The sequence below is a fragment of the Urtica dioica genome, chromosome 7 (genome assembly GCF_054948205.1).
Source record: "Urtica dioica subsp. dioica isolate 48M chromosome 7, U.dioica_male_clone48M_v1_H2, whole genome shotgun sequence".
Taxonomy (NCBI): domain Eukaryota; kingdom Viridiplantae; phylum Streptophyta; class Magnoliopsida; order Rosales; family Urticaceae; genus Urtica; species Urtica dioica.
Genome location: NC_142762.1, coordinates 46,168,516 through 46,192,916, shown reverse-complemented (window position 1 = coordinate 46,192,916; position 24,401 = coordinate 46,168,516). Strand labels below are relative to the sequence as shown.

Sequence of the window (24,401 nt, the reverse complement as noted above, 5' to 3'; positions counted from 1 at the left end):
TTGACTAAGCTTCGATATCCAATCTCATTAATTTTATCAAGACTGAAAAATAAAATTGAAAACAGAAAAATAAAATATTACTTTTTGTACATTGTTCATGAATTTTATTTTAGCTTGAGATCGGCGGTAGACGTATATGGGGATTTGAACGGACCCCCTTTTTTAAGTTTTTTTTATTTTTATTATTGTTAATATTATTACGCGTGACATTGAGCGTCTAACAAACTCTTTGGGATTCATTTGGATTTTGGAGATTCCCTTTTCTTTTAATTAATATATTTTCCGGTCCTACATTTTCTTTTTCTTGGGACTCACTCATTCAATAAAAAGACGCCACTGACGGACTATTATAATTATATACAAATTATATACATAATCATAATCATTGATTTCGTCCGTTCACACTTCACCATCACTCACTCGTCAAGCCAGTCCAGGCTGTAGTGCTTTTCGGGCACCTGGACGTGGGCGTTCGGGACCCACTTCTTCACGTCCCGCCACAGCCACGCCACGTCATCGTCGCAGATGACGTGGCGCAGCGACCTGGCGGGAGCGGCGAACCCGGGAAGCCGAGAGAATTTCGAGCAGTCCCTCATGTCGATCTTGGCGAGCCGGTCCATCTTCTCGATCCCGCGCGGAAACCGAGCCAGCCTCAGGCACCGCGACACGTCCAGGTACTCGAGCTGCCGGAGCTCCGGGAGGCTCGCCGGAAGCTCCCTGAGCTCCGGGCACCCGTTCAGCCTCAGGATCCGCAGAGCGCGGGCCCGGCCCAGCTCGGCCGGAAGTGCCCGGAGCGCGTGGCAGTTCGTGACGCTGAGGGCGTCGAGCCGCCGGAGCTCGCAGAGGCTCTCCGGGAGATCGACGAGGTCGTCGCAGCCGTCCACGGTGAGCTCGGCCAACGACTGGAACGCCTCCGCAGAGAGGTCCTGGTCTCCGGCGTTGACTTTGCATTGGAACAAAGAGAGCTTTCGGAGCTTGGCGGCCGCGGAGGAGAGCCGCGAGGCTGAGACTCTCTCGAGCCAGAGGCTCCGGAGGGTCGAGATCTCGGGGAAGTTCCGGAGAGTCGCGGTGGTCAAGTGGTGGTTGACGATCACCAGCGCTCGGAGTTTTGGCATCGCGTCGAGGAACGGCGGCAGAAAGAAATCCTCGGCCGAGAAGTTGATTATGAGAACTTCCGCCTTTGGGAAGTCCATTTGGAACCAGTCCATTTCGCCCATCTCGCCTGTGATGATACATTGATTGTTAGAAATCGATGACGGCAATGAAACACGAAAATCAAAAAGCCAAAATGGATTTGAGCGATCCGTGGTTGGTACCTGTGTGAACAGACACGATCCTGGCGTTGAATGGGCGGTGGGAATTCTTTTCCCATTCTTTAGGGGCTCCGGATTCCCTTTTCGCCATGAACAAGCGAGTTCGGTCGGCAGCGCTGTCGCGTCTGCTCAGATGAAGAGCCAGGTCTCTGAGCACGTCGTGCTGAGAAACCGAAATGTCGTAGTAACTGAAATCCTTATCTCCGGATCTGCAATACCGCATCGAATCAGGCAACAATGAAGAAAAATACAGATTGCTGTCGCAAGTTGAGACCAAGGAGGCTCTTGTTGTTGTTGTACCTCGCGTCCTTGTGGAGGGTCAGGAGGTTCTTGTTGGCGAGCTCGACGACAACTGCGAAGGCCTCGTCGGGGTCGATGCCGTGGAGCTCGGCCCAGACGTTGACGAGGCAGTCGACCGGAATCTTCCGGTCTTCGGGGAAAGCTCCGAGGTCCAAGAAGCATTCGCGGACCATCTCGGAGAGATGGTTGACGCTAATGGCCATCCTATCGAGGAGATGGTTCTCGTGGGATTCCCCGATCGTCTCTCCGCGGGAGAGCTTCTTCACCGCCGCCTTCCATATCATCTCCGGCTCGTCCCTCAGCGACGCCCCTATCACTTTCAGGGCCAAAGGAAGCCCTTTACACTCGCTCACTATCTGAAACATCAACAGTTCCCATTAAGACGGTGCTCAACTATGACTCTATAGGCCAACTATCATGAGATTCCATAACATGCTCACTCAGAATGAAGGCGCTATTAGTTAAGAAAAAAAAAATTGGATATCGGTGGCAAAATGTAAATTTTTTGCTTCGCTATCGACGATTGTCAAAAGGATGCAATCAAAGAAAAAATCGAAGTTCCGGCTAAAAATCGCCGGAAATTTGAAATTCGGGGAAACATGGATTTTTTTACTGAAATTTCCATCGTGACTGGGAGGATTTCGGGAATTCCGGTCAGCGGTATGTTAGACCTGCTTAAGGAATTATGGTTCTAAACTTTATAAAGGGTCTTCTGCAAGATCATGAATATTGACTTGCTATCCAAGTAACAAAAAAAAAAGTTGGTTTTTCACAATGAGTACCTGTTGGACGAGGTTGTGGTCGGCCATGGGCGGGATCGAGGGCTGACCGAAAGCGGAGAGACATAAGAGAGTGACGGCCTGTTCTTCGGTCAAGAAAGCCATCTCATGGGTGGCGTTGACCACCGTGGGGAAGCTAATCCGGGATGTGACCAAGGTCTTGCAGCCGGGGACCTTGATGACGAGCCTCTCGAGAACCGCCAGAGACCACACGTCGTCCAACACCACCAGCCTCCGCACCGAGGGCATCGGGCGGTTCAGGTTCAACCGTGGGACCACGGAGTTACGTCCGTCGCTGTTTCCCGTCTGAAACGCCCAAATTTTGGATCTCAGCTGCTCCACGTTCGGCGACTGAGACACCGTCAGAAACAAAATCTGATCCTTGAAGAAGTCTGCACAGAGATTATTGAACAGAGTCATTACATGATCAATTGATTCAATTGATTGAGTATTTGAGGAATTTAATTCTTACGTCGCACGTTTTCGTCGCGGATTATCTCTCTGACGAGCGTGGTTTTGCCGGAGCCGCCGATTCCGCGGAATCCGACGACGCTTAGGTCATCCCTTCCGATCACCATTTCCTTCACCTTCCTCACCGCGAACTCCATCCCCACGCCGGGCGTCGCGTCCTCCACCGCTTCGGCGGCGGCGATCGTCGCCGCTGCCTCCTCCGCCACCATCCTGGCGGCGCCGGAGCCGGAGCCGATGGTCAAGACTCGGAGAACCTCCTCGAGCTGCTGGCCGTGGCGATCGCCGTCGCGGTCGATGCGGTCGAAGCGCCCGTCGGCGGCGAATCTCGCGTTGTGGACGTCCGCCAAGATGTACGCCTGGAGTGGTCCCCGGAAGAATTGATCGACGGCGCGGCTGATCTTCTCCATCTTCTGCGTGAGTTTGTAGTTTTTTAAGACGTTGTAGCGGTTTGAGAGGAGAGCCATGTTGGCGAGCTCGAGGCCTTCGCGGAGGGTTTCGGAGAACCTGTCGAGCTGCGATTGCCGGAATTCCGGGAGCTCGACGCCGGAGAACTTGATCTCCTGTATGATTGGGAGGGTCTTAGCGATGGAGGCGTGGAAGTTCTCGACGACGGACTTGCGGACGTAGGCCTTGCGGGAGAGTACCAGGAGCTGTTTCAGGAGCTCCGTGACGATCTCTCCGGCAAAGAAGTCCGTCACAGTCATTGATTTCGGTAGAGCCAAAGAAAGTAGTTCGAAAGGTTTGAATTGAATTTCCTTGAAGCTTCTCACTTGTGTTTTGTACTAGTGTGGTTGCTTTGTGAGTAGCCGCGTTGAAAAGTCTTGTGTTCAACCGTATTTATATATTTATTTTTGGTACCTTCGATTTTCATGATAAAATTATACTTTTGGCTTCGATTAATTTTTGAAAACTCAATTTTACCCTCAATTATTTAATATTTTAAAGGAAAAAAATTCTCTCTCTCTCACGGCCTCCAAGACCGTCAATCTTTTAACCTCGATCGTGTTTTCTTGTACCACTTTGTCGTTGGAGGTTTCGTCTCTGGAGGATCTTCTCATATTTGAAAAGCGCGACCATTGGGCATTTTCCCGAGCCTGGACTCGCTCACGTAAGAAGTTCGTCGCGCTATTTTTTTTTTAGGCTAAAACGAACTAGGTCAAATGTTTTTCTTAATTAAGAATTTCAATGTAGAATAAAAAAATTGATTTTTTAGCAAATCAATGTTTATTTTTCCAAATGTATTGTGGATTGCTCTCAATTGCTTTGAGAGAGAGAGAGAGAGTTTTCTATTTCTTTTATAAAAAAAATATTTTTTTCTTTAAAATAGTAAATCATTTAGGGAAAAAAATGAGTTTTCAAAAATTTGTCAAAATCAAAGGTATAATCTTGTCATTTTCATCAAAACGAATGTCAAACACGAGATTTTGAAAATCAAGGGTATAAACTGATCATTTCACATAAACTCATAGTTTATATATGTTGTTTTCTCTGGAAAAAAAAAATGAAAAAAAAACTAACCAAAATATTTCACACATATTTTCTCGTATTCTCTCTTTTGTCTTCTCGGCGTTTTATCTTCTCTAATCTAAACTTACGTCGTCTGAACTCTTATCGCATTGTCATAGTTTGCGTTGCAGTGCTAGAGCATCCAACTGGCCCTAAAAAACAAAACAAAACCAAAATTACAAAAATTTACAATGAACTGAGGTATGCTGCAACTTTTTTTTTTTCTTTTGTCTTCATTGGTATTTTAGTCCAAAGATCTTTAGTTTTCTAATTTTTTTACAACTTTCATATATAAACTTAATTTTGTACTTCATTAGTCATTATTAATGAAATTCTCTTATATAACTACACTGTAAACTTTATTATAAAAAAAAAAGTTGAAAAAAAAACGCAAGAAGCACAAGATGATCATATAGTTGAAGATGGAAAATTAATTATTTCTTAAATACTAAGTACAACAAGAAAGAATACAATAATTATAGTCCGTAAAATTATAACATATCTATAAAAAATACATCAAATGGTTAATACGCAGTTTTGCTCAAATTCAAGCCCGGCTCAAGGGAAGGGTAAAAGGGGCAATTGCCCAAGGTCCACACCATTCATTAGGTCCCACTTAAAAAAAATTAAAAAGTTATTATATTTATACATATGTGGTTGTGTACTAATATCCTAATTTAAATGGAATTCTCAACTTAAAACAATCGAATCTGTCAAGGAGTTTTTGTTTGATTAATAAATGTCAATAGTATTGTAGTTTTCTTGGTACTTTATGCATAATTAAAGTAAACAGAAATACGACAATAGTATACTGAAGGATAGACATATTAATTATATCTATATTAAGTAATTTCAACTTTATCAATCTTTATCTCCTAATTTTTTCTATTGTTTTTTTTATATCATAATTTTTAATTTCGGTTTCGTATTCTTATTTTCAACTGATTACTAGTTAGTATTTAATTGTGAAATTGAGTTTTATCCTAGAATACAGATTAGATATGACTACTATGAAATATTTATTAAGATGTAACTTCATTTTTATGATTTAATTTATCATTATTTGGTTATGTATAATTTCTAATTCTTTTAACTTATGATATTTTAAGGCCCCTTAATTTGCTTATCGCCCAAGGCATCCGTATATGTCGAGCCGTCTCTGCTCAAATTCTCTCTTCAAACCATGTTTTCAACTGAAGATGAAAAACAACCCTAACTATAACATGAAATAAATCAATTAATGTTTATTTACCAAAGATACAGAAGATGATCAATACATATTTATCATAGATACATTAGATGATGAATACATATTTATCATGGATACATTAGATGGGTACTACATATACTATAGGTAAATTTCATCAGATGTAATCTTATCGTGGGGGAGACGAAGTTGAAATGGGGGGAAATTGGGATGGGTAATTCCAAAATAAAAATCTCACATTTTAATTGGGCTTCAAATTTAGAAGAAAATATATATTTATATTTTGGAAAAATTGTATGAAATAGCCAATTCAAACTATGACTTTTGCAAAATAACCATAGTTTCGTTATGTATAGCAAAATAGACAATTGAGAGTACTACGACTTTTAATCCTGCCTCGATTAATTTTAATCCAGTCTTCATAAAGCTTGCATTATGTCTTTATAGTTCGTTGGGATTAAATTTAATCAAACCTAGATTAATCTTACTTTGGCTAGTTTGCTTATAGTTGACAAACTATGGCTATTTTGCAAAAACTTAAGTTTTATTTGGCTATATAGTCGCTTGACCCTTATATATTTTGCGTGAAATTGGATGGTAGCATAAAAACGGTTGAATCTCTCTCTAAAAAAAAACCTTAAAAGTTTTTTTTTCTTCTGTCCCCGCCCTTTTGGGTCTCGGACGCTCGGGTTTTTTTTCTCTTCGTAACTCTCCTTTTCCATCTTCCATAGTATCATTCACTAGACCTTTTTTCTCTCGTTTCCAGTTAACCCTCGTTTTCATCCGCCATCGCCGGTGACGCATTTCCCTTTCGATTCGGCGATATCCAACGGAGGCCGTACCGCGATGGAAATGGCGGCTGCGACTGTGTGGCTCTCGGTGGTAGCGCCAGTGCTCGCCGGTAGGAATTTAGACTAGCTTTTGGTAGCAGGTTTGTTCACGGCGGCTGTGGGCTGTCGAGGACGACAAGCTCGGTTAAGGGGCTGAGCTCTGGCTTGTTTGACGACTTGTCGGTATATCATCGGCTTGCGGTCCTCAAGTTGCGGTGGTACTTCGCATTGGGGATCCGAACGGTTGGGAAGTTCTGCAAAGGTGGAGTCCTCGGCGAGGAGGGTTGTAGATTGGTGGCTGGGCGATGAAAGAAATCCGCCGGTTTTTTGACTTGTACTATGGTTGTTGGGATTTTCTTTTATGTTATGTTTCGGTCGTCTATCTTGTCTTGAATGTTTATTGTTGTTTATTTTCCTTTATTTTTATTTCAAATTTTTTTTGTGGTTATGAGTTTCTTGTTTTGCTTTTAATGAGAGACGGAGGATTAGCTATTATCCCCCTTCTCGGTTTGGGTTTCCTGATTGATTTAGGTCGATACAAGCTAAAGAATTATTTTTTTCATGGTCACCGGATTACGGCTAAGTGGATCATTCCACCAACTATTATGGGCATTTTTAAAAAGTCTATGAGTGCTCGAATTTTGGACTGCTATTTGTTTTTTCTTTTGTCGAAAACATGCACAGCATGAGTGATTATTTGTACCTAGTGTTAGATTCATTCCGATTTAGGTCTATGATGTGCTTTGTAAGTTGTTATTCTCCTGTGGTCAAGGGTATGTTATCCTATATCTAATGGAAACTCTTTGCATTTAAAAAAAATTGGTTAAATTTTCTTTTTTTTTTAAGAAAAAATGAACTATTTGTGAATTTCGATTGTATTAAATGGTATTTCATTGTATTATCGACCTTTAAAAAAATGATATTTTATGGTCTTCAATGGTACCCTCAAAAAGCAACAAGGACGGTAAAATTTCATTAAGAAAAATTACATGGATTAGCTAACCTCAAACTTAGAATTGCAAATTAGCCAATGTTTTGAGATTTTTGTTTAAATAGTCAATTCTGATGATGTGACAATTAAATCAAATTTTAGCTTCCAATTATATCTTTTTTTTTTAATTTTCAAAATAAAAATAATAATTAATGAACGATTATTTATTGTACATTAACACAATCAGATCTCTCTCTTTCTCAGTCCTAATCCTCAAACCAAACACAACAACCGCACGACCCAAACACGATTCAGCCCCACTCGAACGCGATTGAAGCCACCACCACTGGTCTTCTTCCGCTGCGTTTTCGATCGAAAAATTGGTGGCTCAAGTCGAAAATGTCGAGCCTGTGCATTCTATGGAGTCACTGCTTCAGGTAGAGCGGGCCGAGGTGGAAGTGGTGAAAGTGAGGAAGGTATTATGTCTCCGGTCAGAGAATTGGCGGCTCGATACGAATGACAAGTTGACCCGGCGGTGAAGATCTCGTAATATTTTTCATTGTTTTAGGGAATTTTATAATCTATTAATAGAAGAATTATTTATTGTAATGTTTTTCATTTATTTAGTTTATTTTTGTCTATTAATTGATATTTAATGAAAGGTATTTTTGTCAGATCGAGTTGATTAATGCGGTTTATTAGCTATTCTACAAAATAAACTAAACATTGGTTATTTTGTAAATTTAAATTTAATATAGGCCAGTCTAGAACTGAGCGCTTATTTTGGTAATGAGTTGGTAATACCGTTCCGCTGTATATCGTTTAATTTCATTAAAAAAAATATTATATTTTATTTTTTAGTTTTAATGTAGTCCCTTTTCCTACTATACATATATATATATATATATATATATATATATATATATAAAAGAATATACATATATATTATGCGGGGACGTCCACGAAATAGTCCCATCGAACCAAAAAGAAGCAAAATTCTAAATGAACACTTGTTATTGTCTACGATCGACTGCGACAGAAAAACGACAGTATGTCCAATGCCAACCTCAAGTTCAACTCTTCCAATAAAATTTCAGTATGTCGCGTTTAATCATCTAAAAAAAATGCGTTGAAATTCCCATGTAACATAAACTCAAAAACATCCACACAAAAAAAAAGCAATAATCAATATAAAAAAAGCATATCTTCACTCCGTATCTTATGATCTTATCACCTCACCTTATATATCCGCTCGCCTATTATTTTAAACTTTAAAGTGCAAGTCATGCCATTAATTTCTTCACTTAAACAAATCCTTCTTTTACATACCCTTTCAAGATGTCACTTTCAATCATTTTTATCTTTTCATGTACGCTTACTCGTCGTCTCTGCATCCAAAACATTGGTAAAAAAAAAAAAGTCATCTTAGTGCTGTGGTTATTTTGGAAGAGGACGTCAAATGACAACACTAATCTTGAGTGCTTTGAATAATGCGGCTCTTCACTATATTAAAATGCAAACTCCTTAAATTATTAAGTTAATTACTATGATATCAACACACATTTGACCATCATTCTATGTTGTACATGTAGGTAAAAAAAATTAATTTTTTCTTAAGAAAGGGCCAGGAAGCTTCCTGTTATTAGAAATAATATCCTCTCCCAAATGATGTGGTAACTATGTGGCATTATGAATATGAAATGAAAGTTAGATGTTATATCAACTCTCTTAAGTCACCTTTCTCCAATCTAATTACGTATGCAATCACGGAAGCAGAGCTAGAAAGTCAAAACATTCAACGTCTTAAACTATAGACTGCCATATTATTTCACTAGCATGATTTTCTTTAGCCACCCAAAAAAAAAAAAAAAAATTAGGCAGTACAATAGATGGAGTTTCGTACTTGGTAATCAACGACAAAAGGGTGTTCCAATCAACCAATTCTACTGATAAGACCTTCAAATAATACCCGATTGATTCGATAAAAAAAGATTATTTGAAAAACTCAAAAGAAGTAAAATAAATTAGACCGTAAAATTTTGTCAATCTGGTTTTGTGAGATGTTAGACTAGTAACACACTAAATTCAATTTGTATCCTTTAAAAAAAAAAAAAAAATTCAAAATACAACTCATTGAATCAATATAAGAATTATATACCCATTGTTTCGACTTTCGACCTATTCCGGAAAAAAGGATGGCTGCATCCACTTAGTCATAATTTTATCGATTAGTTTGGTCTATTGAGTCATATTTGTTGTGTTTGACATTTTTGGAATAAAAATAGATTTTAGTGGTATTAAACATTTTTTTAAAAAAATTATCAATTTATTGCAAGGTTTTAAATGTTGACAAAAATCGGCGACTTTCATCGGCGCCGCCACCACCAGTGGTCTAGCTGCCGACGAAAACTTGTGTCGCCGCTGCCCGTGGTCTAGCGGCCGACGAAGACTTTATTTTTCATTTCACCTTAGAATTTCGTTCGATAATCGCCGAAGCGACGTGTCGTTCCGTCAAAAAAATGACCGAACGTCTTCGTTGTATATAAATGATAAAAATTGCATAATCTCGACGATGACATAGGCATTTTTTTCCTTCAGTGGGATTGGTTTTTTTTTTTTTTTTTTTTTTTGTCGAAGAAAACACTTTTTGTGTTTTAGAGGAGAGAAATGATTGTCGGCTTTTAATAATTTTTTTTATAATAAAAAATCAATTTTACATAAGTTATGTCTGCGTGGAATGACGACTAGTCTGACCATTTGCTCACAAAAGCATAGAGCTACTACCATATACTTATTATATATTTATTTTATTTTATAGTAAAAGAATCTATTTTATTTTATATTAAAACAAGTTGTATTTTGTTGTTTGTGAGAAGATAGTGGGAGAAAATAATAATAAATTTATGACGTTATGCCAAACCAAGCCAACCATACTGTTGATACGTTTTATACACATTCTTTTATTACAATTGTTGTACGAATTTTAAGCAAATATACAATATAAAAAATTATAGAAAACAAAAAAATATAAATTTATCATATTTTATGAATTAAATATAGTAATATACAAATTTTGGACCATATTTACAAATATCTTTCTATTTTTTTTATTTTACAATATTATTTTCATTCGATTTTTCGTTGACATGTCGGTTTTTTTTTATGAAAAACGGCATATCAATTTCCTACTTTCACATTTTTTCCGTTCGATTTTCCGTCGACGTGTCGATTTTCCGTAAATCATGAGACTCAAAACGGCGTCGAAAACGCTATTTTAAACCTTGACTTATTGTAATATTTGTAATCTTACACTATACATTAGTTTACACACGCAATAATTACATACAAGAAGTCACCCAAGGACAAGGTTTTGTCACCCAAACCAAGTTAAGCCACCCAGGCTTTTTGAAGTTCTAACTCCGATGATGTCAAAATTGAAAGATAATATAACAGAAAATTAGACAGACTTTATATCCCAAACTCCTATGATGCCCCCAAAGACTGAGTTTGTCTAATTCTCTCACCAATCAGTCAAAGCTGTGCGCGAAGTGGCAATCAAGAATTATTTTAGACCCACAAAGTCGCACACTCGCACCCACACATTTTCATTTGCTTGCCCGTTTCACACCAAACGCCGTGGTCGTATTACTAAGCCCTACTATGGTTTAACTTTTAAGTACCTCGTCCGAGCAATACCAGCTGTTCTATTTTTTTTTTAAATAACAATAATAAGGCAACTTTATGGAGTCCTTGGAATATAATTATTTACCGAATACAAAATTAATGTATGAAAAAAAAAAATCAAGAGGGTTACGGGAAGAGTCAACATCCACCCACTAAAAGAGCTTGCCTCGGTTCTGTGTACCAAGAAAACTTTTGATAACAGACTAATTTGTTACTAGCACATGTTTATGTTCATTTACAAGCTTTTTGTTTCAATATGAAACTTTACGTTAGTCAAAAAGAGGGTATTGAGGACACTAAATCGGCTAATTGGTCATCAGCATTTGTTGTAAGGTCATAGAGACTTGAGAGGTCAATCAAGAACGTGCATTGACTTTAAAAGTCTTTTCCTTCCTGGCTCTGTACCTTTACATGATATCATTAACAAAGGTGAAAGAAAGACAACAACAACAACAACAAAAAAACTCTCATTGTATACCAAAATATAGAGCATTGGTAAAACTAAAACAGCCAGTCTATTAGCTTAAAAGAATGAGTGAACAAGTGGGATACTAAGACTTTGGTAATCAGAACTGTGAATTTGGATATTTCGGGAGCTCCGACAGTTCAAGAGAATAATCTCAATCTAAATGTTCAATGCATTTCTCTCATAGCTATCCCCTATTAAAATATTCTATATTAACCCATAACTATCCATCATTTATTTCAACCACACCCCTAGAATCTTGACATGTAACTCTAAAAAACTGTCAGGAAAATATATTCAGCACTTTGTTCGACAGGCGATTTCAAGTCCAAATATAGTTGCATAACGAACGACAAAAGGAAGAGCTTGTTATCGGTCACTATCATTTTAGCCAAGAGGTCTCGGGTTCGATTTATGAGGTCTGATTCCCACTAAAAAATATATATATATTCGAGTCCTTTCCTCGTAAGATTGTAGAGTTTGGCGGGTCAAGTCAAAAAATAATAATGATGATAAGAAAATGGAGAACTACTGTTATCTTCCCCTTTATTCTATCTTTCTTGAGAAATTGCTCAAACTACCACCTTATCACTAATATTTTCCAAAAATCTAACAAAGTGTAATTTTGGCCAAAAATACAAGTTGACCACTTGTGAAAAACCAAGTTTACCCTCCATTTTAAATTTTCTTTCAATCTCACACCTATCCTCTCATACCTCATTTAATACCATCATTTAATCCATTCTGAATTAATTTTTGTTTAATCTCTCTCTCTCTCGTCAGAAAAGAGCTCAAAGCTCAAAACCAAAAGAGAACCAAAACCCTAGATTTGAGCTAACCCAATCCTTGCCAAAGTTGAGCTGACTCAAACCCTTGGATTTGAGCTCCGACACCCTCAAGGAAGCACGACCAAAGCTCATAGATCCGGTCACGACGAAGACCGTAGCTCCGACCAAGCACGTAGCTCCGATCCTCGCCGAAGGTTAGTTTTGTTTTTTGTTTTATCAAACTTTTCTTTCGTTTTGTGTATGTTTATTCTGGGTATGTTTAAATTTGGGGCAAAAATAAGGTTTTCGTGATTCTGGGTAATTTTTGAAGTTGTTTAGCGAAGTTCGTAAGTTTCGCAGATGTCAACAGTTTACGTCAACAATTGACGTCAACAGTTGACATCAATTGTTGACATCTTATGTCAACAGTTGATGTCATCTGTTGACATATATTGTTGATGTATAAAGTCAACAATTGACATCAACTGTTGACGTCAACTGTTGACATCTGATGTCAACAATTACTAACTTTGGATTTCTTCTTTATTTGTACAGTGATAGCGGAAATTTATTTATTATTCAAGCAAGGTGGTACTTTGGTTGAACCTAGTCGGTATCATGAGAAAAGATCTTTCGGAATTATGGTGTCATCTGAAGTGAACTTCGCTAGCTTTGTTCAATACCCTTATGCCATCGAATCCCCTTATGCCATCAATACTCGAGGAGGAGTGTGATTCGGTCTCAACTCATGAATCGTCAATTTGTTCTACATTAGGATTGGATGACTAATTTTTTATACTTTGTTCAGACTACTTTTTGTTAATTTATTATGCTTTGTTCATACTACTTTTGTTTAAGAGTCTATTTGTTTAATTCATTATGCTTTTTGTTCAAACTACTTTTGTTAAAGAGAATCTCTTTTGTGCAGACTACTTGTTGACCTCAACTGTTGACGTTGATGTCAACAATTGACGTCAACTGTTGACATCAATGTCAACAGCATCAATGTCAACAATTGACGTCAACTGTTGATAACAATGTCAATAGCTGACGTCAATTGTTGACATCAATGTCAATAAACAGAGAGCTCATAAATCACAGATGTCAACAATTGACGTCAACTGTTGACATTGATGTCAACAATTGACGTCAAAACCATTAAAAAAACAACTACAGATTGATAATTGATATATTGTTGATATTCATTAAACATGCTATCAAAAACATACGAAAAGATTAAGATATGAGTAGTATGTGAACAACATTGCTATCAAAAGCATACCAAAAGATTAAGATAAGAGTAGTACATGAAACACATTGCTATTTATGGTTTACATTGTTTCCTGATTGTCATAAATCTCCATGTCCGATCCAACATGGGTCGCTAACTTCACTGCCCCGTGCCGGTATAAGTCGATCGTGAACTTTTGCCGGTGCATGTACATCTCCTCTTGTTTGACATCTTGCAGATCTAAGCCGTGAGACATAAACGTAGAATTGACTGTCGTACCTGATCGCCAAGTCATTCTTCTTCGGTCCAGAGTTCATAGTAAAATGTCTTCAATTTGATTTCAACTTCTGTAAAATTTCATCCCTATGACAATTTATCTTCTAGTGGCTTGTACCAATGCCTTTCCTCATCTTTCTTCAGCCAACTCTCAATTGCAGTGACGTCCTCAATAAATTTTCGTCACCACTGCGTACAAATCAAGAAGAAATCCAAAGTTAGTAATTGTTGAATCAGATGTCAACAGTTGACATACAGTTGATGTCAACAGTTGAAGTCAACTGTTGACATTATACATCAACAATATATGTCAACCGAATCACACCCCTCCTCTAGTATTGATGGCATAAGGGGATTGAACAAAGCTAGCGAAGTTCACTTCGGACGACATCATAATTCCGAAAGATCTTTTCTCATGATACCGACTAGGTTCAACCAAAGTACCACCTTGCTTGAATAATAAATAAATTTCCGCTATCACTGTACAAATCAAGAAGAAATCCAAAGTTAGTAATTGTTGACATCAGATGTCAACAGTTGACGTCAACAGTTGATGTCAATTGTTGACTTTATACATCAAAAATATATGTCAACAGATGACATCAACTGTTGACATAAGATGTCAACAATTGATGTCAACTGTTGACGTCAATTGTTGACGTAAACTGTTGACATCTGCGAAACTTACGAACTTCGCTAAACAACTTCAAAAATTACCCAGAATCACGAAAACCTTATTTTTGCCCCAAATTTAAACATACCCAGAATAAACATACACAAAACGAAAGAAAAGTTTGATAAAACAAAAAACAAAACTAACCTTCGGCGAGGATCGGAGCTACGTGCTTGGTCGGAGCTACGGTCTTCGTCGTGACCGGATCTATGAGCTTTGGTCGTGCTTCCTTGAGCGTGTCGGAGCTCAAATCCAAGGGTTTGGGTCAACTCAACTTTGGCAAGGATTGGGTGAGCTCAAATCTAGGGTTTTGGTTCTCTTTTGGTCTTGAGCTTTGAGCTCTTTTCTGACGAGAGAGAAAGAGAGAGAGAGAGTGAGATAAAAAAAAATTTAATTCAGAATGGATAAATGAGGTATGAGAGGGTAGGTGTGAGATTGAAAGAAAATTTAAAGTGGATGGTAAACTTGGTTTTTCACAAGTGGCCAACTTGTATTTTTGACCAAAATTATACTTTGGTGGATTTTTGAAAAAAATTAGTGATAAGGTGGTAGTTTGAGCAATTTCTCATATTTCTTTCCCAACTTTTAAAAAAAATATTCCATATCAGCAATATATTATACAAAAATAAATAATGTACACAGGTAAAGCATTTAAACGCCATTGAGTGATCCGATAGAATGCAATTTGCTGTCTCACGGGAGCAACGAAACATACCTGGCAGAGATTCAACACAGTATTCATGATATCTTTCTGTACTTGAGGGGTATCCAAAGACCACTGTAACTCTGAAGTATAAAAGAAAAAATTCAAAAAAATTATCCTCCTTTCATGAGACAATTCGAATCACTTTGTATTGACAGAACTACATACTGTGATTCATGGGTTGATCTTATGCATCATCATCATCATAGTCCCAATGAGAGAGACGAGCTCGACGACCTACCGGTTCACCGTCACCTCGTTCTCCCAGTCTTATGTCATGTAGTTCAAGTTGCTTCTTAACCCATGGCGGATCATCTGGACTCAACCAGAGACATTCACCGGTATCCTTGTGCCGAAAATCAGGACTTCTTGAACTTTTTTTACATTTTCTATTATCCCACCATTCATATGGGCTGTAAAAGAAGACTTGCCACAAGTGTAGCCGATCTCTGTGCTCCTCGGCGATAGTGGACCCACCTGAGAATTTATCAACACTTTATTCAGGCCCGAAGAGTAAATCTGATCACACTGTATGAATATAACAAAGTAGTACGGATAGAACAAATTAATTTGAAGAATTGTTAATTGCCTAACTAATCGGCGGTCAATAGAATTTTCAAGAAGATAGATAGCCTCTCAAATTGGACGGTTCATGATTCATGAATGAATCTCAGCGATTGTCCACTCTTTTCTCTCTTAAAGTTATATTTCAATCTATGACATGACTATTCAACTTCGTTTTAGAGTAATCTTCCAATTTAAAGTGGCTGAAGTTGAAAGTAGAAGAACAGGTATGCATCAAATAAGGTTTTTTTTTTTTTTTAATTCTAAGCTCATCGATTCCTGAAGACAAATAAAGACAAGAAACGACGATTGCACACAACTCTCAACTTCACTGATTATCAAGAATTTATCCAGAAGCCAATACAACATATATCAACACTCAAAACTCTCTCCCATACATCTTAGACCCTTTGTCTAAGGACTTCACTTTCCAGGGGCGAAGTTGGTCGCTAAGGCCCTGGCGTTGTTGTTGACCGGCTCAGCGAGGTGGTCGGCCAAGTTCTCCAACGGTCCCTTTCTGGTGACTATGGCCTGAACGAAGAAGCCGAACATGGAGAGCATGTCCCAAGGGAAGTCCGGGTCGTCGGCAAGTCCCAAGGAATCGAAGCTGCCGCCGGGGTAGATGGGGTCGGTGATCTCTCCGAGGGGCCCGCCGGCGATTCTGTAGCCCTCGACTTGGGAGGAATAATCAAGCAACAGTAATGACTAACAGAGGCATTTTACACATTGACTTTTTGTGATTTTTAAAATGATGACCAAACTCGGTCACAGCGAGAGTGTCCACGTGGCAGAGGTGTCTACACTACACCATAAGGCGGGCTTCCGTTTAAAGTCCTCACTCTGGCGCTCGAAGACGCCACCGCTAAGTCAAAAGCGTCTTTTCTGCGGTCTCTTTGAATGTGTAGTTTTTCCTATTAAATTAAATTAAAAAAAAAAATTAAAAAAAAAACACACACACACACTTGTGTTAGGGAATAATAATAGCTCATTGTTTTATTTGATAAACTTTGAAATATTCTAATGATTATTCGAAATTATCACTTTAAATTCATGCAAATTAGTATTGATTGATATTTTTGTTTTCCTGAGCTTCGTGTGCGCAAGAGAACTTTCCTAAATGAATTAAATAAACTATAGTAATACATTAATAATTATTTGTTGTAACTAGTCAATCATCTAATCTAGTTCAAGTTTCATTTATTAGTAAAATAGTCTATCGGGCCAAAATTAATTAAATTAACTTCGGTCTGATTAGCTATTTTCTTAATAAAATAAAATTTGAGCTTTTTTTTTTTTTTAAATGGAGGATCATTTGGTTACTGGGCTAATTTCCTCATGATTAAACTATTTTTTTCGCGTATTGTATTGTGGAGAAATAATCTACTTGAAACATTAAAATTTATTTTAATAATTGGAATTTAGCCACTCCTATTATTAATTAAACCGTCACGTCATCGAATTAATCAATTTACACTCTTATTATTATTATTATTATTATTATCACTTTTTATGCAATCAAAATGGCTAATTTTCAATTATTTACTTGACGTTAGTTAAAATGCAATTGACAAGTTTCCTGTGTCTAACTTCTTGCTAAACAAAATAATGGTCCTATTATTATTATTTTTCTTTTGTTTTCTTAATTACGTCAAACTCTTGCTAAACAAAAATACCATGATGCTGTGTGTAGTCGGCGACATGTTGTGTGGGTACAGATTCTGGACAAATGCGTGGTCGAGCAGCTTCGAAGCCGAAGGACGGTCCACCGGGTTTCTCCGGAAGCAACAACTCAAAAAATCCTTTCCTTCCGAAGAAAGACTCTCTGGTATCGGCGGAGCCGAGTTCAACACCTTGAACATTGCTTGCGGCTGAAGAAAAGAAAAGAAGAAAGAAAACATTAGTATTTTATTACAACGAGCAAATAAAGGTCTGTTGGATTTACGCACGGGAGTGAATTCGATCCAAGGCGGTTTTCCGTTGATCATCTCGATGATCGTGCAACCCAAGCTCCAAATATCGACAGCCAACGCCGAATCGGGGCTAGCGTTCCTCTGCATCTTGGCGTTGATTACCTCCGGAGCCATCCAATAGGGACTTCCCTTCAACGACAGGTCGTATGAGTGTCCCGTGAGCTGAAGCGCGCACACACAAAAAAAAAAAAAAAAAAAAAAAAAAAAAAAAAAAACCGAGTCATCAATTCCAAACAAAGTAAATAAAACAAAACAATTTTTTAGTTTTTGAGCTCACATGTTTGGCCACCCCAAAATCGGCTAGCTTGACCGCACCGGAGGCGTCCACGAGTAGATTCGCACCTTTGATATCCCTGCAGAGAAAGAAATTAACAATGCAAAAAACAGTAAAATGGTTGTCATATATATATATATATATATATATATATATATATATATATATATGGGATTAAAGCGTTTTCATTGCTGACCTGTGGACAGTCTTTCTGGCGTGTAAATAAGCGAGTCCGGATAGGATATGGCGTGTGAAATTTCGAACCACGGATTCGGTCATGGCTCCGAAATGTTCGCACACGTACTTGTTAATTGAACCAGGCTGTACATACTCTAAATATATGTAGAAATGATCATCAACCTGTGACAAATAATATCACAAAACAAATCAGTAACAAAAATAATAATAATAAGAATTAATGACATTTTTGGCCCCTCGTCTTGGACCTCTTTAACACTTTGGTCCCTGATTAAAAAAACTTACCGTCTTGGTCCATTATGACCAGATGATTTTCATATTTGGTACTTCTGTTAATTATTCTGTCAAAATTGGCGGATTCTCATCACATGCAAGTCACGTGTGCGAATTTTTATTGTTTGCTTGAATTTTTTTTTAGGATATTTACATAGAATGGAATAAATGACTAAAATAACCTCATCTTCTTCTTCCCCATTTTCAGACGATTGTACCAGACACAGAGAACGCACACAGTAACAGGGCCTCTGTCAAATTCGAAGCCACTTAGACGACACAAGCGTCCTCGGGGACGAGCGAGACTTCGAAGAAGCTTCCCTTTTCTCCCCGGCTCATCAAATTCCGGGGACCAACAATAATCTCACTTTTTCCCCGGCGGAAGATGATAGGGTTTCTACATCGACCACAATAATCTCCTCAATTTTATATTTATTGAATAATCAAACATTCGAGATGTATTACACAGGCGGCGATGAATATCGGAGGCGGCGCTCCTCAGAGCGGGCGAACCCAATGCAAATCTACACGAAACCCGTCCCTTCAACTTTCGCCCCGAACCCCGTCCCGTCTCCGGCGCCGGCCCCGCAGCCCCCGGCCCTTCCTCTCCCCGTCTCGTCAGCTCCGGGCTATCTCCGAGGGCCCACCGCCGAAGACCCGAATAACGTCCCCGGCGTCGTCGTCAACAACAACAGCAACAACGCCGCTGCTCTTCGAGGGCTCACGCCCAATCTTGTGATGCCCTCAGCTTTCTCACGCCCAATCTCAGCGGCGGCGGCGGTTCTGGAACCAGATCGCCACCTGGCGCGGCTGGAGCCCGAGGTCCTTCGCCAGCTGGACCTTCCTCTCCGGCTCGAGCTTGTTCTCCACCTCGAAGCTCTTCTCCAGAAACTGGACTTGGTCAACGCTCAGACGCCTCTTCTTCCCGGCATGGTGCTCCGTGAAATACTCCTCCAGATCGTCGTCCAGACCACCATCGTCCACCACGCCGAACGAGCGGAAGAACGGCTTGTTCGATCCTCGAACGTCCTCGAAGCTCACCATCGATCTTGATCCTGTAATAGACGAATGAATTAATAAAAATCCTCTCAGAATCATCGACTAACCAATGAAAAGGCATGGAAAGTGAAAAGGCAGAGATGTACCAGACACAGAGATCAGACCATCGCAGAAGTAGAGAGATTGTTAGGGTTTTAAATACCAGGAAAAAGAATAGATGATTTATATAACTTTAGCTTTCTGGGTGGTGCGTTAGATCACGAGAAGAGCATTGATTGAATTGGTTTTGAGAGTGAATGAAGATAGAGAAAGTGAAAAAGGAAAGGAAAAATCACGAGAGGTTTGAGAGAGACAAAACGCACAGTAACAGGGCCTCTAGACAAAATGCACAGGCAGTGAATGAAGAAGAATTTTATCAGACGAAAATGGGGAAGAAGAAGACTAGGTTATTTTAGTCATTTATTCCATTCTATGTAAATATCCTAAAAAAAATTCAAGCAAACAATAAAAATTCGCACACGTGACTTGCATATGATGAGAATCCGCCAATTTTGACAGAATAATTAACAGAAGTATCAAATATGAAAATCGTCTGATCATAATGGACCAAGACTGTAAGTTTTTTTAATCAGAGACCAAAGTGTTAAAGAGGTCCAAGACGAGGGGCCAAAAATGTCATTAATTCTAATAATAAATTAAACAGAGGTGAATCAAAGACTCTTTGACTTACTATTTCACTCCCATAGCATTGAACGATGTTTGGATGCTTCAATTGACGCAGCATTTCAATTTCCTGAGAGAATATTTCAATATCAGAAATTTGTGACGCTAATTATAATACAATAAAAAATTAAAAAAAAATAGGATGTTTCAGAATAAAACCTGCTCTGATTGCTCAATACATTCAACGGATTTAGGATCGTCGAGAATAAGATCCACTTCCTTCATCGCACAAAGAGCCCCAGACTCTCTGCCACAGTTACAAGACTCAGTCAACAAACATATTCCTTTATTTATTTATTTATTAAATCAATTAAATACCTGTTGAATCCAACGTAAACTCTCCCGAAAGTTCCACGGCCGATGAGTTTCCCTTTATGCCACTGGTTTTTCGCCGGAGGACCTCCGGATCCGGGAGGCAGAGGCAGGGGATGAGCTCCAGAGCTTGGAGGCTCCGCCGGAAAAGAGCTATTGTAACACACCGGGGATGAGATGGCCTTCTGCGTTATTCCGCCGGATACGGCGGTTCTCGCCGCATTTCTGCCGGGGAATATCAAGAGCTTCGGGGCGTCGGAGGCTCGCCCCGGACTGGTCGGAGCGCTCCGAGAGCGAAAGCTCGCTTTCGGCTTCGTTTCCTCATCATCGTCATCGTCTTCCTCGTCGGCGTGAAAAGACGATATTATTTCTCCGGCGTTCGATCGGACGCGAATCATCGGGGATACGGAGATCGCGGGTGATCTGAAGTGGCATCGGTTGCTCGTTGTTCTTATGACTTGGTCAACGTCTCTCTTGATACTACTATTGCCAGTGTCGTTACTCTTCTCGGGCACCTGGACGTAGGCGTTCGGGACCCACTTCTTCGCGCCATGCCACAGCCACGCCACATCATCATCGCAGATGACGTGGCGCAGCGACCTGGCGGGAGCGGCAAACCCGGGAAGCCGAGAGAATTTTGAGCAGTCCCTCATGTCGATCTTGGCGAGCCGGTCCATCTTCTCGATCCCGCGCGGAAGCCGAGCCAGCCTCAGGCACCGCGACACGTCCAGGTACTCGAGCTGCCGGAGCTCCGGGAGGCTCGCCGGAAGCTCCCTGAGCTCCGGGCACCCGTTCAGCCTCAGGATCCGCAGAGCGCGGGCCCGGCCCAGCTCGGCCGGAAGTGCCCGGAGCGCGTGGCAGTTCGTGACGCTGAGGGCGTCGAGCCGCTGGAGCTCGCAGAGGCTCTCCGGGAGATCGACGAGGTCGTCGCAGCCGTCCACGGTGAGCTCGGCCAACGACTGGAACGAATCCGCGGAGAGGTCTTGGTCTCCGGCGTTGACTTTGCATTGGTACAGCGAGAGCTTTCGGAGCTTGGCGGCCGCGGAGGAGAGCCGCGGGGCCGAGACTCTCTCGAGCCAGAGGCTCTGGAGGGTCGAGATCTCGGGGAAGTTCCGGAGAGTCGCGGTGGTCAAGTGGTGGTTGACGATCACCAGCGCTCGGAGTTTCGGCATCGCGTCGAGGAACGGCGGCAGAAAGAAATCCTCGGCCGAGAAGTTGATTATGAGAACTTCCGCCTTTGGGAAGTCCATTTGGAACCAGTCCATTTCGCCCATCTCGCCTGTGATGATACATTGATGTTAGAAATCGATGACGGCAATGAAACACGAAAATCAAAAAGCCAAAATGGATTTGAGCGATCCGTGGTTGGTACCTGTGTGAACAGACACAATCCTGGCGTTGAATGGGCGGTGGGAATTCTTTTCCCATTCTTTAGGGGCTCCGGATTCCCTTTTCGCCATGAACAAGCGAGTTCGGTCAGCAGCGCTGTCGCGTCTGCTCAGATGAAGAGTAAGGTCTCTGAGCACGTCGTGCTGAGAAACCGAAATGTCGTAATAACTGAAATCCTTATCTCCGGATCTGCAACACCGCATCAAATCAGGCGACAATGAAGAAAAATACAGATTGCTGTCGCAAGTAGAGACTAGGGAAGCTCTTGTTGTTGTACCTCGCGTCCTTGTGGAGGGTCAGGAGGTTCTTGTTGGCGAGCTCGACGACAACTGCAAAGGCCTCGTTGGAGTCGATGCCGTGGAGCTCGGCCCAGACGTTGACGAGGCAGTCGACCGGAATCTTCCGGTCTTCGGGGAAAGCTCCGAGGTCCAAGAAGCATTCGCGGACCATCTCGGAGAGGTGGTTGACGCTAATGGCCATCCTATCGAGGAGATGGTTCTCATGGGATTCCCCGATCGTCTCTCCGCGGGAGAGCTTCTTCACCGCCGCCTTCCATATCATCTCCGGCTCGTCCCTCAGCGACGCCCCTATCACTTTCAGGGCCAAAGGAAGCCCTTTACACTCGCTCACTATCTGAAACATCAACAGTTCCCATTAAGATGGTGCTCAACTATGACTCTATAGGCCAACTATCATGAGATTCCATAACATGCTCACTCAGAATGAAGGCGCTATTAGTTAAGAAAAAAAAAATTGGATATCGGTGGCAAAATGTAAATTTTTTGCTTCGCTATCGACGATTGTCAAAAGGATGCAATCAAAGAAAAAATCGAAGTTCCGGCTAAAAATCGCCGGAAATTTGAAATTCGGGGAAACATGGATTTTTTTACTGAAATTTCCATCGTGACTGGGAGGATTTCGGGAATTCCGGTCAGCGGTATGTTAGACCTGCTTAAGGAATTATGGTTCTAAACTTTATAAAGGGTCTTCTGCAAGATCATGAATATTGACTTGCTATCCAAGTAACAAAAAAAAAAGTTGGTTTTTCACAATGAGTACCTGTTGGACGAGGTTGTGGTCGGCCATGGGCGGGATCGAGGGCTGACCGAAAGCGGAGAGACATAAGAGAGTGACGGCCTGTTCTTCGGTCAAGAAAGCCATCTCATGGGTGGCGTTGACCACCGTGGGGAAGCTAATCCGGGATGTGACCAAGGTCTTGCAGCCGGGGACCTTGATGACGAGCCTCTCGAGAACCGCCAGAGACCACACGTCGTCCAACACCACCAGCCTCCGCACCGAGGGCATCGGGCGGTTCAGGTTCAACCGTGGGACCACGGAGTTACGTCCGTCGCTGTTTCCCGTCTGAAACGCCCAAATTTTGGATCTCAGCTGCTCCACGTTCGGCGACTGAGACACCGTCAGAAACAAAATCTGATCCTTGAAGAACTCTGCACAGAGATTATTGAACAGAGTCATTATATGATCAATTGATTGAGTATTTGAGGAATTTAATTCTTACGTCGCACGTTTTCGTCACGGATTATCTCTCTGACGAGCGTGGTTTTGCCGGAGCCACCGATTCCGCGGAATCCGACGACGCTTAGGTCATCCCTTCCGATCACCATTTCCTTCACCTTCCTCACCGCGAACTCCATCCCCACGCCGGGCGTCGCGTCCTCCACCGCTTCAGCGGCGGCGATCGTCGCCGCTGCCTCCTCCGCCACCATCCTGGCGGCGCCGGAGCCGGAGCCGATGGTCAAGACTCGGAGAACCTCCTCGAGCTGCTGGCCGTGGCGATCGCCGGCGCGGTCGATGCGGTCGAAGCGCTCGTCGGCGGCGAATCTCGCGTTGTGGACGTCCGCCAAGATGTGCGCCTGGAGTGGTCCCCGGAAGAATAGATCGACGGCGCGGCTGATCTTCTCCATCTTCTGCGTGAGTTTGTAGTTTTTTAAGACGTTGTAGCGGTTTGAGCGGAGAGCCGTGTTGGCGAGCTCGAGGCCTTCGCGGAGGATTTCGGAGAACCTGTCGAGCTGCGATTGCCGGAATTCCGGGAGCTCGACGCCGGAGAACTTGATCTCCTGTATGATTGGGAGGGTCTTAGCGATGGAGGCGTGGAAGTTCTCGACGACGGACTTGCGGAAGTAGGCCTTGCGGGAGAGTACCAGGAGCTGTTTCAGGAGCTCCGTGACGATCTCTCCGGCAAAGAAGTCCGTCACAGTCATTGATTTCGGTAGCCAAAGAAAGTAGTAGAATAAAGGTTTGAATTGAACTTCCTTGAAGCTTCTCGCTTGTGTTTTGTACTAGTGTGGTTGCTTTGTGAGTAGCCGCGTTGAAAAGTCTTGTGTTCAACCGTATTTATATATTTATTTTGGTACCTTCGATTTTCATGATAATCTTTTTTACTTTACCATGACACGTTTCAGTCATTTCTTGTCAGGAGGAAATTTGCAGCTATGGTCTCCATGTCGCTCCGCAACTGGCCTCTTGTATGTTTGTATTAACGTGTCTAAAGTTTACACATCACAACAATAATGTATTTCAAGCTGTAAATATAGTAATTTT

General features: G+C 41.1%; 2 protein-coding genes across 3 annotated transcripts; both read right to left on the bottom strand.

Moving 5' to 3' along the window:
* Positions 1 to 318: 318 nt before the first annotated feature.
* LOC149392192 (putative disease resistance protein At5g47280) lies at positions 319 to 3,670 on the bottom strand. Its single transcript, XM_089620584.1, has 5 exons — positions 2,865 to 3,670; positions 2,396 to 2,784; positions 1,614 to 1,969; positions 1,317 to 1,522; positions 319 to 1,222 (listed from the first exon to the last, which is right to left on the bottom strand). The coding sequence occupies exons 1-5, from the start codon at positions 3,565 to 3,567 to the stop codon at positions 417 to 419; spliced, it is 2,460 nt and encodes an 819-aa protein (XP_089476710.1). The 5' UTR covers positions 3,568 to 3,670; the 3' UTR covers positions 319 to 416.
* A 12,702-nt stretch (positions 3,671 to 16,372) lies between these two features.
* Positions 16,373 to 24,185, bottom strand: LOC149392191 (putative disease resistance protein At4g33300). 2 transcript variants are annotated; one of them, XM_089618925.1, is made up of 12 exons: positions 23,359 to 24,185; positions 22,899 to 23,287; positions 22,117 to 22,472; positions 21,823 to 22,028; positions 20,457 to 21,729; positions 20,298 to 20,385; positions 20,146 to 20,208; positions 18,142 to 18,305; positions 17,949 to 18,024; positions 17,648 to 17,833; positions 17,375 to 17,569; positions 16,373 to 16,612 (listed from the first exon to the last, which is right to left on the bottom strand). In XM_089618925.1, the coding sequence occupies exons 1-12, from the start codon at positions 24,059 to 24,061 to the stop codon at positions 16,499 to 16,501; spliced, it is 3,813 nt and encodes a 1,270-aa protein (XP_089475051.1). In that variant the 5' UTR covers positions 24,062 to 24,185; the 3' UTR covers positions 16,373 to 16,498. The 2 variants fall into 2 exon arrangements, with proteins under 2 accessions (XP_089475051.1, XP_089475052.1); XM_089618926.1 differs by lacking the exons at positions 16,373 to 16,612; positions 17,375 to 17,569; positions 17,648 to 17,833; positions 17,949 to 18,024; positions 18,142 to 18,305 and adding an exon at positions 19,178 to 19,471.
* Between the last annotated feature and the right edge of the window lie 216 nt (positions 24,186 to 24,401).